The 14,150-nt window shown below is 47.9% G+C and overlaps 1 protein-coding gene across 5 annotated transcripts in view; it reads right to left on the reverse strand.

Annotated features, from left to right (window-relative positions):
- Positions 1-14,150, reverse strand: part of Cask (peripheral plasma membrane protein CASK) — a 708,589-nt gene that overhangs the window by 73,531 nt on the left and 620,908 nt on the right. For all 5 annotated transcript variants that reach the window (XM_077698713.1, XM_077698712.1, XM_077698711.1 and 2 more), the window contains 2 exons: positions 7,166-7,243; positions 898-984 (listed from right to left, as the gene is read on the reverse strand). In XM_077698713.1, the coding sequence (XP_077554839.1) occupies positions 898-984; positions 7,166-7,243 (165 nt within the window). The remainder of the gene's footprint in view (positions 1-897; positions 985-7,165; positions 7,244-14,150) is intronic.

The following is a 14,150-nucleotide window of genomic DNA, read 5'->3' on the forward strand; positions in this document are numbered from 1 at the left end:
TTTCTATTGCGAGAACAGTTTTGGAGTTTTTAGAAACTGCTCAATACTGCTCTGAACATGCACACAAAAAAGAGACCACAAAATACAGTACCAGTCAACGAAATTGTGGTTTTCCTTATCGGGTTCACAAACTCCCGTCCACCAAGAGTGCTTCCGTTTAATTTACTGTATCGAGTGCTACAATGGCCGTATTCTCGCCGTTTCGCTGTGACCGGTGGCCGCACCTCGGTTCCCTAGCTGGCAGCGGTTCGTAGGGAACCTGCGGCAGCTAAAGAAACTAGCGATTCCCCAGCCCCCGCAGCTGGCAGCGCCTTTCGCCGCGAAAAAAAAAAGTAAAAGTAGAAAAAAAAAACGAAATAAATAAAGAAAAAATAAAAAAATAGACAAATAAGAAATACAAATAAAAATAATAAAAGAATAATGAAATAGAAAAAAATCGTATATGTAGAAGGGGTGGCTCGGTGGGATGCGTCGCCAGGCTTCGTCGTCGGAACGAAACCAAGAGGAGGCAGCGAGCCGAGGAGACGGAGGAGGAACGAGCCGCACGCCTCGAGAAGCGTCGTAACCGTACAGAGAACCAAGCTAAGCAATAACATTAACCGTACCTGTCGCTACGCACACCCAGGCATAACTGAATTAAGCCACAGCCATTTTTTTTTTCATTAATTCAAAGTGGTTAAAGCGCCAACCCCATTTCCGCTCACCTTCACTATATTCTGGGTGCAGCGGTGCCCGTCCCTCCTCATATTATTCAAACCTCTCGCGCCGTAATGCTGTCCATTGCTCCTCGGGTAGTACATAGAGTCCCACTGAGACGCGATTACGGGACGTGCACGTGAGGCAGCGAGCGAGTAGGAGAGCGAAGGAGGGAGAGAGAGAGGGGGAGGACGCACTCACCCGCACGTGTGGTTTGGAGAGTATGGCCTGCAGCTCCTCCATGTCCGGTGTCGTCTCCGTTGGGCAGTCCTGGATCCACTCCAGAACCTGCGGCAAGAATTGGGCGCAAAAACACTGAACCATGCGCAAGACGGGTCGCGTCAACCTACACGGCTGCAACCTGAACGAGGAGGATCAGAAGAAAAGGACCAAAAGCGGCCACTGGGGTTCGGAGGCAGACCACACACACACACAAAAACCGTGTCCCTCAGCCCGTATGTGTTCGAATATTTCTTGCGCAGGAAAAAGAAAACAGAATAAAAATTTATAGCCCCTTGGTCTAACGACAGGGATGGTTGAAACGCGAAGCTTTCTTCTGCCGCCAATCGAGCCCAATCGAAGTGCAAATCTCGTGTGGGATTCGTCCGTTGTCATCCGTATTTGGACTTTGATGATGACGTTGGTTCCCTTGAAGTGTTTGGCACCTACCCACCCCGGGGATTGGCCAGGAATAAAGGGTTGACCGTGCATCTGCGCTTGATCCGCCTTTAAGAAAACCCAATGTGCAAGTTGGCTTTCCTGCAGTGAGTTTTCGCGTACTGTCGCAATCAGTGAGGCAACGAAAGCTTCGCTTTAATATTTGTTCTCCCTCTCCACCATCTGACGTCACTTAACGAACAAACATTACGGGGATGCCTAGAGCTTTCTAAGAATGCGAAAGCGAAAGTCCATATATAGTTGGACCTTCTGTTGACCGTCTGTTGAACTTTCTGTTGAACTTTCATGTTGCTCTCATCGGGCCACTGACGCAGCTTCGTTCGTAGCCGCTTCCTCCCGAGCGGCATTTCGAGCTTGTCAAGCCTCTCCCGCCCTGGCGCACTTTCTGGGGCTTCTGAGCCCACGAATAGGGCCTGGGCCGTCGCCACCCATAGCGATGTGGAATGAAGCACCGGGGTCACGCGGCGGAGGACGTCATAAGAAGCGTCGTCCTTTCTCAGAACCCTCCTCCGGCGATACTGCTTCCCTGTCTGACGCCCTCTCCGATTTTTTGTACGTCACAACACGGCCTTGAAACATGTAGGGATCAAACGATTTCGCATTAAAAGATATATTAGAAACATCAAAAAATCGCTTATTCACTAACACGGCCACATGTTTGACGAATTCATGTCAAGAGTCGCAGATGTTACGTCCTCTAAAAAGAAGATGACAGAGACAGCTCGGATGTTCCTTAAGCGTGCTTTGAAAATTATGGCGCAGAACGTTGCAGAGTGCACATAATATAATTTGCACACGTATAGCGCACGGCACAAAACAAACTTTACTATCATCCTTATCCGTCAGTACAGATTGACGTTTTGCGTACCAAAGCTACGCCCGGTCTATCACTTTTTCTATTAAAATAAATGTCATTCGAGGAGGGATTTTAGAGTGTAACCATCGCAGAGAAAACTGCAGGGTAATTTTATTGAAATGAGAAAATACGGAAGGTCGTCCTAACGACATGCGAATAACGTTTTACGCACCGAAGCTGCCCCCGGTTTATTAGTTTTTCGATTATAGTGAATGTAATCCGGGGAGTAATTTTAGAGAGTAACCATCGTAGAGTAAATTACGGGGTAATTTTATTGAAACGAAAGAACCCGGGGAGGTGGGCCTAACGACATGCGCTGAACGCTTACGATCCTAATAGTATAAGTGACATTTTTTACCAATGACCGTAAGCAAGCCGCGCATGTTAACTTTACGCGTACGTCACAGATAATACGTCCCGCATTCACTTCCAATTGTAACTCTCTGCCGCATAAAGTTGTTTTAGGGGAGTATACGCCAACACTACTCGCTACGCATGACGCCTCAAAATAGGGCGAACACGCGTATTTGTTTTTCCAGAGAGCTTAATTAGCTGACAAGCCTGAAACATTCACCGTGCATCACCATTGACATGTCCACTATGGCATCAAGAAACTCAGTAGTATATCATTTCCTTCTCCCATGGGCATTGGAAAACATGCGTAAAGCGCATTCGAGCACTTCTGTTAGCACTGATAACATCGCTGTTAAATCTGAACTTCCTCTGTTGGTTCTCGATTCCAAATGTTTCTGGCAGAATGTTCGTTCACGCTCATGAAAACAAACAAACAAACAAACAAACAAACAAACAAACAAACAAACAAACAAACAAACAAACAAACAAACAAACAAACAAACAAACAAACAAAACACTTATTCTATGGCAGTGGAAGTAACATGCTGTCTGTTCAAGACTGCTCTTGTCGATCAATTCCTTTCTTTTTTCGAATCTGGCTGCTTCAGCTGCTGAGAGCAGAAGCCATACTTTCCAGCATTATACGCGTCCCCTTACTGCGTGAGGATGGTGTTGTCAAGGCGCTCATACACCTAAGCTGTCTCCATCGCCTCACGCGGACGAATCACACCGGGAGCAATTCTTGCCTGGATATGTTCTAACTGAATAGAACTGTCTTTCGAAATAAGCGCGGGACAGGAAGGGAACGAAACCGCACACTCTCAGGCTCGAGATCTTATCCTCCGAGCTGGAGTGGCGCCCGACCCATCCCACGGGGCAAGGTCATCCAGAGACAGTCTCCTTGACTATACCGATATTACGGAACGTTACCGCCTCTGCCGCCGAAAGCTATCACCCCGCACCCGGGACTCACAACAGCCCAAGAGCAAGACTGGAGGCTCATACAAACAAACACATACCCACACCCAACCCGCCTGCACCTAATCCACCCAACACAAGTCCCGTCCCCGAACTGCACCCTCTGCACAGCCCCAGCCACCTTACCCCACATTCGGTGGTCCTGCCCCCAAAACCCCTATCCCCGAATCACCACAGCTGAGAAGTGGAGAGAAGCACTGGCATCCCACGACAGGGAGGTACAGACCTCGCTGATAGCAAGGGCCGCCTCGGTCGTCGTTGGGCTGATAACAACGACCACCAACTTCTTACGCTAAAGACAAGCTCAGTTTAATAAAGTTTTCTCTCTCTCTCTCTCTCTCTCGAAATAAGCGCGAGTCGTTCACGTTTAAAAAGTTTGGTGCAGAAACGAATGTAAAAACTGCGTGCCGCTCGGCCAGCAGACTTTTAGAATCGATTTTTCGCGAGACAGTTTCTTAGCGTTAAGAACAGGATGTTTCCTATGTGGTCGTGTGCTTTATCGTGTGCTTTATGCCCTGTTCGCCAGAGACTTAGCACAGGCGGACACAGCTCAACTCAGTATAGTTCAGCAAAGCGTTTGGTGAAATTAACGATTGGGTGGTGCCGCTGGACCTGATACTGTGGAATATTCACGGTTGCTTTCTATAGCTAATGGGCATAAATCTATTACTTACTATGCAACTGGTGTTCTCCAGCGGTCCGTATACTCGGGCCTCTCCGGTTTTTTATTATTTATTAAGGACACCTCAGAATGTATAAATCGTTACTCTTTCGTGGTACAGGCGGATGAGGTGAAAATATTTATGAAAGCTACGAGCGTTCGGGATTGCATGAGTCTAGTCCTTTGCCACAGGTAGCTGGTGCTCTGTAAATAGAACCTTCTCCCGAACGCCACTAAAGCGAACGTTCTGTATTTACAAAACACATACCAGTATTTATCCATACACAGCAACAGACTGTGTCGGATATAACTGGCCGTAAAGTGATATTTAAAGCGCAATAAAGTATCCCCCCCAAGTAAAATCTGCTTTAAAGTTTGCTCTTTGTTCGTTTGGTTTTGTGTGCAGGACACACAAAAAATTCAGCAAGCTTAGTTCAATACTGAATCCTTATGCGTCTGTTGACCGATGTGTAGTAGAGAAAGCTTCTGTTGCTTGGAGTGGCACTAGCCCGTTGGCAATGTGAGGAGGAAGTTCTTGTTCGTTAAAAAATTTCTTCAACTACAGCGCTAATGCTGGTCCCGATTCCTTTATTTTTAATCTTCATATGTTTTCGAAACAGGCGGCCGGACATATGATCTAACCGAGTCAACCATTATTAAATTTGTCCTTCCGACCTACTTGAAAACGACCGCTTGAAAACGAGAGTTACACCGAAATCTTTTCTGTTTTATCCCCACAATTCATGCAACCGAATCCGCATACCCCTTGTTCTAAAAAAAAAAAAAGACTGCAATAACTACTTTTACAGGATTCATCTGTTGCATAACTCATTTGATTCTTTAGTTACGGAACTTCTAAATGCTTGTACTACCTGGTTTTGTTTCGTTTAACATCGTTTATCGTAACGTGATCGTACTCTTTTAAAGACGATAGTCTTTCTTGGGCTACTTAAACGCAGAAATTTTGGTCTGTCTGTCTGTCTGTCTGTCTGTCTGTCTGTCGGTCTGTCGGTCTGTCTGTCTGTCTGTCTGTCTGTCTGTCTGTCTGTCTGTCTGTCTGTCTGTCTGTCTGTCTGTCTGTCTGTCTGTCTGTGCTCGATTCAGCCAGCCGGCCAATGTGAAACAGTAGCAGCAGTAACAGTAGCACCCAAAGCCAAATCTAAACGTCGAAGTCCGGTGGCAATGTTCATACTTGTCAACATTTTTGAACAAAAACAATACGTACATTACGCAAATATGGGGCGAAAAGTCAATACATAAGCGATATTTGCAGTGTTCCTTTATAAAAAAATAATGGATGCTTGTTTTTTGCGATAGCAAATTCTACATCCACTGCAGAAAAAAAATCACCTCGCCGCCTGCTGTTTCCTACGCCACAATAGCTTCTGGCGCAATTTTAAGAAATCAAACGGCAACAGCTACGAAAGGTGCCACTAGATAGGTTCCACATTCCGCTTGGAACGCACGTGGAGAAGGGAAACGTGGTTCTATAAACGTTTAAGTAGGGTGCCTCAATTCACGCGCGTCTCCGCCGTACTGCAGCGCTGGCATCGAGGCACCCGGCCTGGTGCGGTGGAACGCGGTAAATCTAAATTGACTTGAGAAAACCTTTAGCGTGTTTACCTTGGGAGGAGCGCGACGCAAGAGAGGAACAGCATGAGAGGTGAGCGGGAAAGTGAAAGGAAGGCATTTACTTGGCAAATGTCGACGCAACGACAGGAGCAGATACGCGGCCAAATTTTGATGTCCATGTTATTATTTAAACACAACTGCTCATGTACGACTCACCATGACGGCTTGTTCGTTTACATTCTTGAAGAATTTTACATTCTTAGAGGACTTTCTCGGGCTACAGAAACGCGAAAATTTCGGTCTGCCTGTCAGACTGTCACTCGATTCAATCACCCGGCCAAAAAGCAGGTGAAGGAATGATTTGACACGAAATGTATACAGCTGAAACCATTCTGAACTACTAGTAGTAGTAGTAGTATCTGTTTGCTTTGTGGCGCAAGGGCAACCATGGCCAAAGAGCGCTGACGCAATGGTTGATCATTTTGAATGGTGTTTTAGTACAATGGTGCTGTAGATGTGATGAGATTAAAAATAGGTTAGTGTGGGGGTGTATACAGCCCTTCATTCAAAACAACTATAAAATTGGGGAACATTCCGAACTACTAGAACTGCTGCCATTGCGTATACATGTACATATTACTCAGCGCAAAGGAATACTGAGGCGTATTTAAAAGAGAAATGTAAGTACATAACCGAGAGTACCAGCGTTCTCCTATTAAGAAGACGCGTGGGATTGGTTTTTGCGATTTCAAATGAAAATGAAAACTCGTTTAAAGTAGCGTTGAAACATAAACCAGATAAAAGCAAACGCTAAACCGAAAGATTTCGGCTCGACGGGTTCCTAGCACAACATAAAATAATAAGTCGCAACAGAGGGCGTGCGAGCAGTGTGAAAGCAGGAAAGTTGACTGGATATAGCGAAACTCCATTGAATTCATCGTTGAAAGAGTGATGGGGGAGGGAAAAAGAATGAGGTGTGAGCGGGTGAAGAAAAAAAAGAGTGCTACATGGCAGGGGCGGCAGAAGCCTATTGTCTTTCGACGTCATTTGGGAAAAGGCAAGCAGATACGCTGCTAATTTTTTTGAGTGATTTAAACTTTGAGGGATTGCTTAACTTTGAGCATGTGCAGCCCATTTTGCTTGTTTCAGTGCGCCATTGCAACGACCTTGGCTGCCTCTGGGCACCTTTTTAAGCATCAATAACGAATTGATCGATTAATTATTATTAGCCAAATAAATACCTCACAGGAGGGTCAATGACCAGAAGTAAACACCGGCTCAATGCAGTAAGACAGAATGTAGATCAGATGGAAGGATGCGAGGATATTGGGAGTGAAGCAGGCCGGAACGGGGCCCGGCATTGCACTCACGTCTCTCGCCCGGCCGCAAGCGTCCGAGGGGGGGCACTTGATGGGGCTGCACGAACTCGTGTTGATCCGGTCGTACAACTGCGCAGAGAGCAAAAAGGAAGAGATAAGCGCGCCATTCTGCTTGATATGGCATAAACGCGGCAAAGATCTCTCGTCCGCGATCGCCGTCCCCTCTATCTCGACGGGACTACGGCAGCGAATATAACGAGATTACAACGGCTGAGACCCCGCTTCCGTTCCCGCCGTTCTGTGTCTGCCTGCCCGTGTGACTGGCCTTGCGGCCTGAGCCTGTCGCATTCACCGCGTGCCCGGCCGGACAACAAAAAGGCTGCGGCGCCCCAGAGATCGCTGCCCCGGCAAAGACCCCTTCTGCGAGCCAAAACAAAGGGCGCGCGATTAATCTCGCCGCCATTATCACACTCGGCGGACATGCAGCCTCCTGTTTATCCCGACTTGCAGCGCCATCCCTACTCTACCTCTATTTTTGTCTCTGCGCTAACGCTTGGCCTGCTTTCTGAGCTAGTCTGGGCGGTTCGTTGACGACGCACTGGTCAGCGAAGACCAGCCCCAGTAGGCGGACCACGACAACACCTTCAAGGTTAGATCAAAGCTTCCGCATCGGCTTCTAACCTAGGTTCGCACTCCAAGAAATCCGCAACTTGCCTCTCACATTATAGATGCCAGCTAATTTCGGCGATTGGGATGAGAGAAAGGCCTGTCAGCTAAAACCACCGCGAAGACCTAGTGTAGAGGCCCGTGTCGTTATGTGAGGACGCTTGCCACAGTCTTTATCAGGTTGTCGGCTGACTGCCCTGTGCTAACGCAAGGAGGCAGAGCGGCGTCCATACTCGATGAGCCGTGCGACGTGTGGAAGACTCGTCCGCCGCTTTAGTTGCTTCCAGCATTGCCGAGCGTAGCTCGCTTGCCTCACACAGTTGGGGAGGAGATTAGTCGGAGTGCGGTACGTGGGACGATGGCAGCCGCAAACCACGATCACGACGAAGGAGCCTCGTTTGAAGCGCGTTGTCTGTAGAGTCGGCGCGAGCACAGTCGTATGCAGAGGAGGACGGAGGCCAGAATCGGACGACGTACAACGGAGACGAAGAGACGAGGGAGATGGGAGAGGGAGGAGGAGGAGGAGGAGGAGGAGGAGGAGGAGGAGGAGGAGGAAGGAAGGCTGAATGCCGAGAGTTGGCTATGTGATCCGTCTTCCCATTATTACGGGCTCGCCGCCGAGCGGATGTAGGTGATCTCACGTTACGCAAGAGCATCCCACATCGTCGCTTTGTCTACCTGTCCCCATATTATTTTGTGCCCGCCACGGCCGTCCGCAGACACCGCCCATTCCAGAGGTGCCACCGATAACTGGCTCGTGGTTGTGTGTGCGCTGTGAGATTAGAGGTAGGTTTGTCGTTAGAGAGCGCACGAGAGATATAATCTGGTCGGGGAAGAGCGAAAGATTGTCTGGGCAACGATTTTAGAGACAGAAGGGTACCATGTTAGGCTAGTTGGTGATGAGATACAATGGTGGTAACAGTGCACACATTTTGACGAAGGACAAACAGGAAAATACACCACAAGACCCCCCCCACACCCACACCCACACCCACACCCCCCCCCCCCACACACACACACACACACATCTATATATACAGTCGAACCGCGTTATAATTTATTTATTTATTTAAGCATACTGCCAATCCCTCACGGGATTCTCGCAGGAAGGGCGTATACACAGTCCATGTCAGAGTTTTTCAAGCACTGTGGGGTTACACAATCGGTGGACTGTAGTACACATTATACACTCCACATGGAATTAATTTCGCTATAAAAAGAATGTCACTGAAATAAAGTGTGACCAACCAAAGTTCGTAATTAGTTCGCTATAGCCGATAATTTGCTATATCAGTGTTCATTCTCATTCTCATCAACTCATTTTGTGTATCATTTTGTCACGAAACCATGAATTTTTCAGAAGATTTGTAATGAAGAGTATTAATCAGTAATCCCTTACGCAGAGGAATGTTGTAACCTGTATTATCAAAGCCTGTACGGTATATTACTTTTGTAAATGCATGCGTAGTAAAATGCATAAAAAAAACCAAATATAAAATATGGAAGATAACGGTTTGTAAAACTATAAAAGTATAAAATGCCCTTTCGTGCGTGGACACAGTGGAAAACTTCATCCGGCAGTGCTGTGAATAGCCCCCAGGCGAAGACAACATCCTTCTTCAAATAAATTAGAACGCAGGCCTGTTTTGCTAAACATACTTTGTTCTGTTGTAATTTCACGCTCAGGATTACCTCACGTGTACAGAATTCGAAGCCTAATTACTATCTAGGATTTTTACGTGAGCCAGATTGTCGAGTTGTTAGAGCCGATTTTTACCTCTACTGTTACAACGAATATCAGATATAACGAACTAATTTGCTGCCCTGATACTACTTCGTCATAACGAGGTTCGACTATACACACACACACACACATATATATATATATATATATATATATATATATATATATATATATATATATATATATATATATATATATATATATATATATACAGCCGTCTACAATGCCAAAGGAGGCATAGGGGTGTGGTTAGGCTCTTTTTCTTTTTTAACTACGGTTAATCAAATAAACATATATTTTTTTTTAATATACAGAAGAAAGAAAGAAAGAAAGAAAAACACGCGCCCAGAGTGGGGACCGAACCCACGCCTTTCGATTACATGTCGAATGCCTTACCAATTCGGCTATCTGGGCGACTGTGTTCTCCTTCACTTTCTGGGCTATTTATATTTACTAGAAGTGTATCTGACACTTGAGGGTGGTAGCCAGCGCCACTCTGACTACACGGGGAGAAGGGGACCTTCTTTTTCAACCCCCGGGGCGTGACTCCAACGTCTACAGCCTGTCATGAGCGGGTAACTGGCGGGAAGCCCTCTTATGCTACCTAGGCATCAAGGCTGCCTGAACCGAGACCCTCACTAGGCTTTCGCAGAATAATATAGTAAGGAAATGAGGGGCTCGTTGAGGAAATACAGAAAGATAGGTCAGCCGTCTACAATGCCAAAGGAGGCATAGGGGTGTGGTTAGGCTCTTTTTCTTTTTTTAATATATATATATATATATATATATATATATATATATATATATATATATATATATATATATATATATATATATATATATATATATATATATGCACAAATTTGCACCGAGAACAAGCAACAAGCGGGCAAGAAGCACTTGATAAATTGGCAAATAAAAAAACAGCCTAAATTATATATATTTTTACGTTATTATATATTTTACGAGAGAGTCGGTAGTGCTCCACGATGTTATTGAGCGTGATTAGGCGATGTCGGAGGAACGCGCGCCACGTCGGGGGACGATGTTTACACTAGCCAGCGGAGTGCGAGACCGCGGGCACTGGCATAAGCAAGGTGGTTTCCCGGCCGGCCAGTGTGAGCCGGGGTTCACACCAACTCCGCCATCTTTCGAGGTGGGATTACTCTGGATGATACGGATGACTTTTTTTAGTTTCCTCTGCAAAATACAGCAGGGCCAGCTTGGAATCCGTGACGAACTTTGGCGGGGTTGGTCTCTGAGTGAGGGCCAGTGCAATGGCCGCTTTCCCTGCAGTCGTGGGGGAGGTAGTGAAGATCAGACGTACATATGTCTGCCGCGCCACTTAATACTTCTCCGTCCTTGATATTCCTCTCTCCGCGTCATCTCTCTCGAGGTCAAGTGGTGAGATTGGCTGATAGTCGCGGGGACTGCAGTTCGATTTTGCGGGCAGTATTTCATTTCTTTAGATTTTATTCTGGGTTTTTGAAAACGGTTGCGACTAGAGCCTTAATCAGTGATTTGCTTTGCTCGCGGCAGTACTGAGAGAAGCTGTAACAAACCATGACCACAAGCGAGAATCTACTCAGCAATCTACAAATTAAGTGCAATTCACTAACCCCGAAATTCATGTACCGCGCGCTCGTTATCTCTTCAGAATATATTGAAAATGATCCCGTAGGCTACGAGACAGACTCCAGAACGTCCCTTAGCGGTATTGTTCATCAATGGCAGGAGCACTGCCCATTCTGTCATCAAGACAGAGGCGAAGACTGCGCGCCTTTTCTTTTCCGCACGACCACGGGACCTGTGATTTTTGTTTCATCTCCCCTGTTATTTCTAAGCTCCGAATCCTAGAGCTCAACCATGCGGTTTTTCTTTCGTTCACGCCCCCGACGAAATGCCTGCACCATCCAGGAAGCTAATAGCTGACGCAGCAGCCCATATAGGCTGACCACACGTTTTTTCAACGTGATTGATTGAGTGGTGTGCAGCGAGGAATCATCGCCGTCTGCGACCCCACGTTTCAGCTACAGCGGACGCCCGAATCATTGGACGCCGGTACGGTGGATGTATACGGTGCGCCTGCGTGCCAAAAGGAGGCGTTATTTTTCCCTCCGGGGTTGCAGCCACGGGCCCGCAGCCAAGGTTTTACGAGCTTTGCTAGCGGATGTCATGATGTATTGATCCGACACGCCAGCTCGTTTTGAATCAGCCTGCGGTTTTACACGTCCGAACTACATCTGGGTCATGAGGCGCGCGTAGCTGTGGAGTCGACGAATTGACCTCGACCACCCGAGCGTATTTAACGCGCACAGAAGTTTCGACACAGGGCCTTTTCGTTTCTGGCCTCCTACATTAACGCAACCACCGAGGGTGTGAATCGAATAATGAGAACAGTGCTTCCAGTGACCAACCGCGCCGGGTTATACTTATGAGTGAAAAACAGCATGTACGTGTAGTGCTGTACGTTTACGGATCGAGACTTACGGATCGAGCAGCAAAGCGACTGCACAAGAGATATAAAATCGAGCTATCAGAAGTGGTCGGAAAAGGACTTAACTAAATGGAGCATGCCCTCCGGCTTGCCTTCACGTTGCGAGCCTGAGTCGAAACTAGTCCTAGGCACTGGTTGAAAATCAGTGGCACTGCTGTGTCTCCATGAAAAGATCAGGGTGGTGGGTTTTTTAACAGCATCGCGGTTTAAACTTGAACTTGATACGGTGGCATTACCCCCCATCCTCCCCTAACCCCCCAAAAAAGAGTACAAAAAAAAAAAAAAAAAAAAGACTGCGCCGCCTGTAAAGGGTGCACCACCGCAGAAAGGGTATTGCAACAGTGAAGCCAGCTTTGGCGCATGCTCGAGTGTGAACACGAGGGGCATTTGCGTATGCGCGCCCCTTACTATAGGCATTCGATAAAGTATCTCACAAAGCCATCTTGGCAGGGCTGGAGCGTATAGGACCGGGCGTACGGACATACAACTATGTTCGCGCATTTCTATCTCACCGAACAGCCACGCTAAGACTGGGGGACTTGGAATCACCAGAACTTCAGCTTCCATCTTTTGGCACGCCGCAGGGGTCGGTTCTATCTCCCCTATTATTCAATTTAGCAGTATCACACATAGCCTCCGCTCTGGACCGAGTGCCCGGCCTGCAGTACAGTATGTACGCAGATGACATTACCCTATGGGTCACTCGGGGAAGTGATGCCTCCATCGAAGAAACCCTTCAAGCTGGTGCTAGAGCCGTCGTACAAGGAGCCCGAGTAGCGGGCCTGCAGTGCTCCCCAACAAAGTCAGAACTTTTAGTTCTGCCCGCTAAAAGATCAGGACCTTCCCGAGAAGCTTCCATCCGCGTTTCAGTGGACGGAAAGCCTGTACCTCGAGTCACTAGCCTCACAATCCTAGGACTCACGCTGCAGAGTAATCGGCGCAACACGGAGGTGCTCAAAAAGCTTTCGGCACATGTAACCCAGGTAATCGGCCTGCTCCGAAGGATCGTTGCTCGAGAGCACGGCCTCAAAGAGCAAGAGCGCCTGAGACTTGTCCAAGCGTTCCTAATCAGCAGGATTACATACGCTCTTCCCTATCTATCCCTTACCGACAGCGAGATAAGGAAAGTAGATGGCCTAATTCGCAAAGCATTCCGAGCTGCTCTGCAGTTACCACCGAACGCTTCCACTGCCAGACTGGGGGAAACAGGGACATACAACACGACAGCAGAACTTATAGAAGGCCACCGCACTGGCCAAGTCAACCGCCTGGCGCGCTCCTCCGCGGGCAGATTCCTCCTAGAGAAACTTGGGATCGGCCCAGCTCAAGGGCATGCGTTAGTGTGCAGCATTAAATCATCAATCAGGAATCGCATCCTCATTCGACCCATCCCAAAAAATATGCACCCGTCATTCCACACCGAAAGGCGGATGCATCGAGCCATGTCATTAGCTCGAAAATTTCCCCCTTCCAGAGCTAACCTTTATGTGGACGCTGCAGAATATCGCCATAAAGAGGCGTTCGCTATCGCCGTTATTAACTCATCGTCATCTCCTCCTCTGGCTACCCTCACCCTTCGTACCCGACACCCGCATGTAGCAGAAGAGGCGGCAATCGCGCTGGCATTAACACAAAGGCCCACCCCAGAAATTATATTCTCCGATTCGAAAACGGCCGTCCAAAACTACGCCAAAGGTCTCATTTCGGCCCAGGCACACAAAATTCTCGGTCTAAATTCGCCATCCCACACGGTCGCACTCCAATGGTTTCCGGCTCACACGGGCATTGGAGGGATAGAGACGGCCCACACGGCAGCCCGAGCACTTGTCACCCGGGCATACGATGTGGACTCTACCCTCCATGGAGCCAGATCAACCAGGGATAGTCTCCTGACCTTCAGAGAGGTCACGCAGCATTACCGCCTCTCCCGCCGCAAGCTTCCCCCCGCCCACTCATCCCTCACTCTAGAGGAAGAACGCCTCTGGCGTCAACTGCAAACGGAGTCCCTGCCCTGCAGAGCCGTCCTGCATCACATCCACCCCTCCCTGTACCCATCCCCCCTCTGCCCCCGCTGCGGTGAAAGGGCCACGGTCCAGCACCAAATGTGGGCTTGTGCAGAGGACCCATTC

Source organism: Haemaphysalis longicornis, unplaced genomic scaffold, assembly GCF_048455015.1.
Source record: "Haemaphysalis longicornis isolate Haplotype H1 unplaced genomic scaffold, Haemaphysalis longicornis Haplotype H1 scaffold_2, whole genome shotgun sequence".
Classification (NCBI taxonomy): Eukaryota; Metazoa; Arthropoda; class Arachnida; order Ixodida; family Ixodidae; genus Haemaphysalis; species Haemaphysalis longicornis.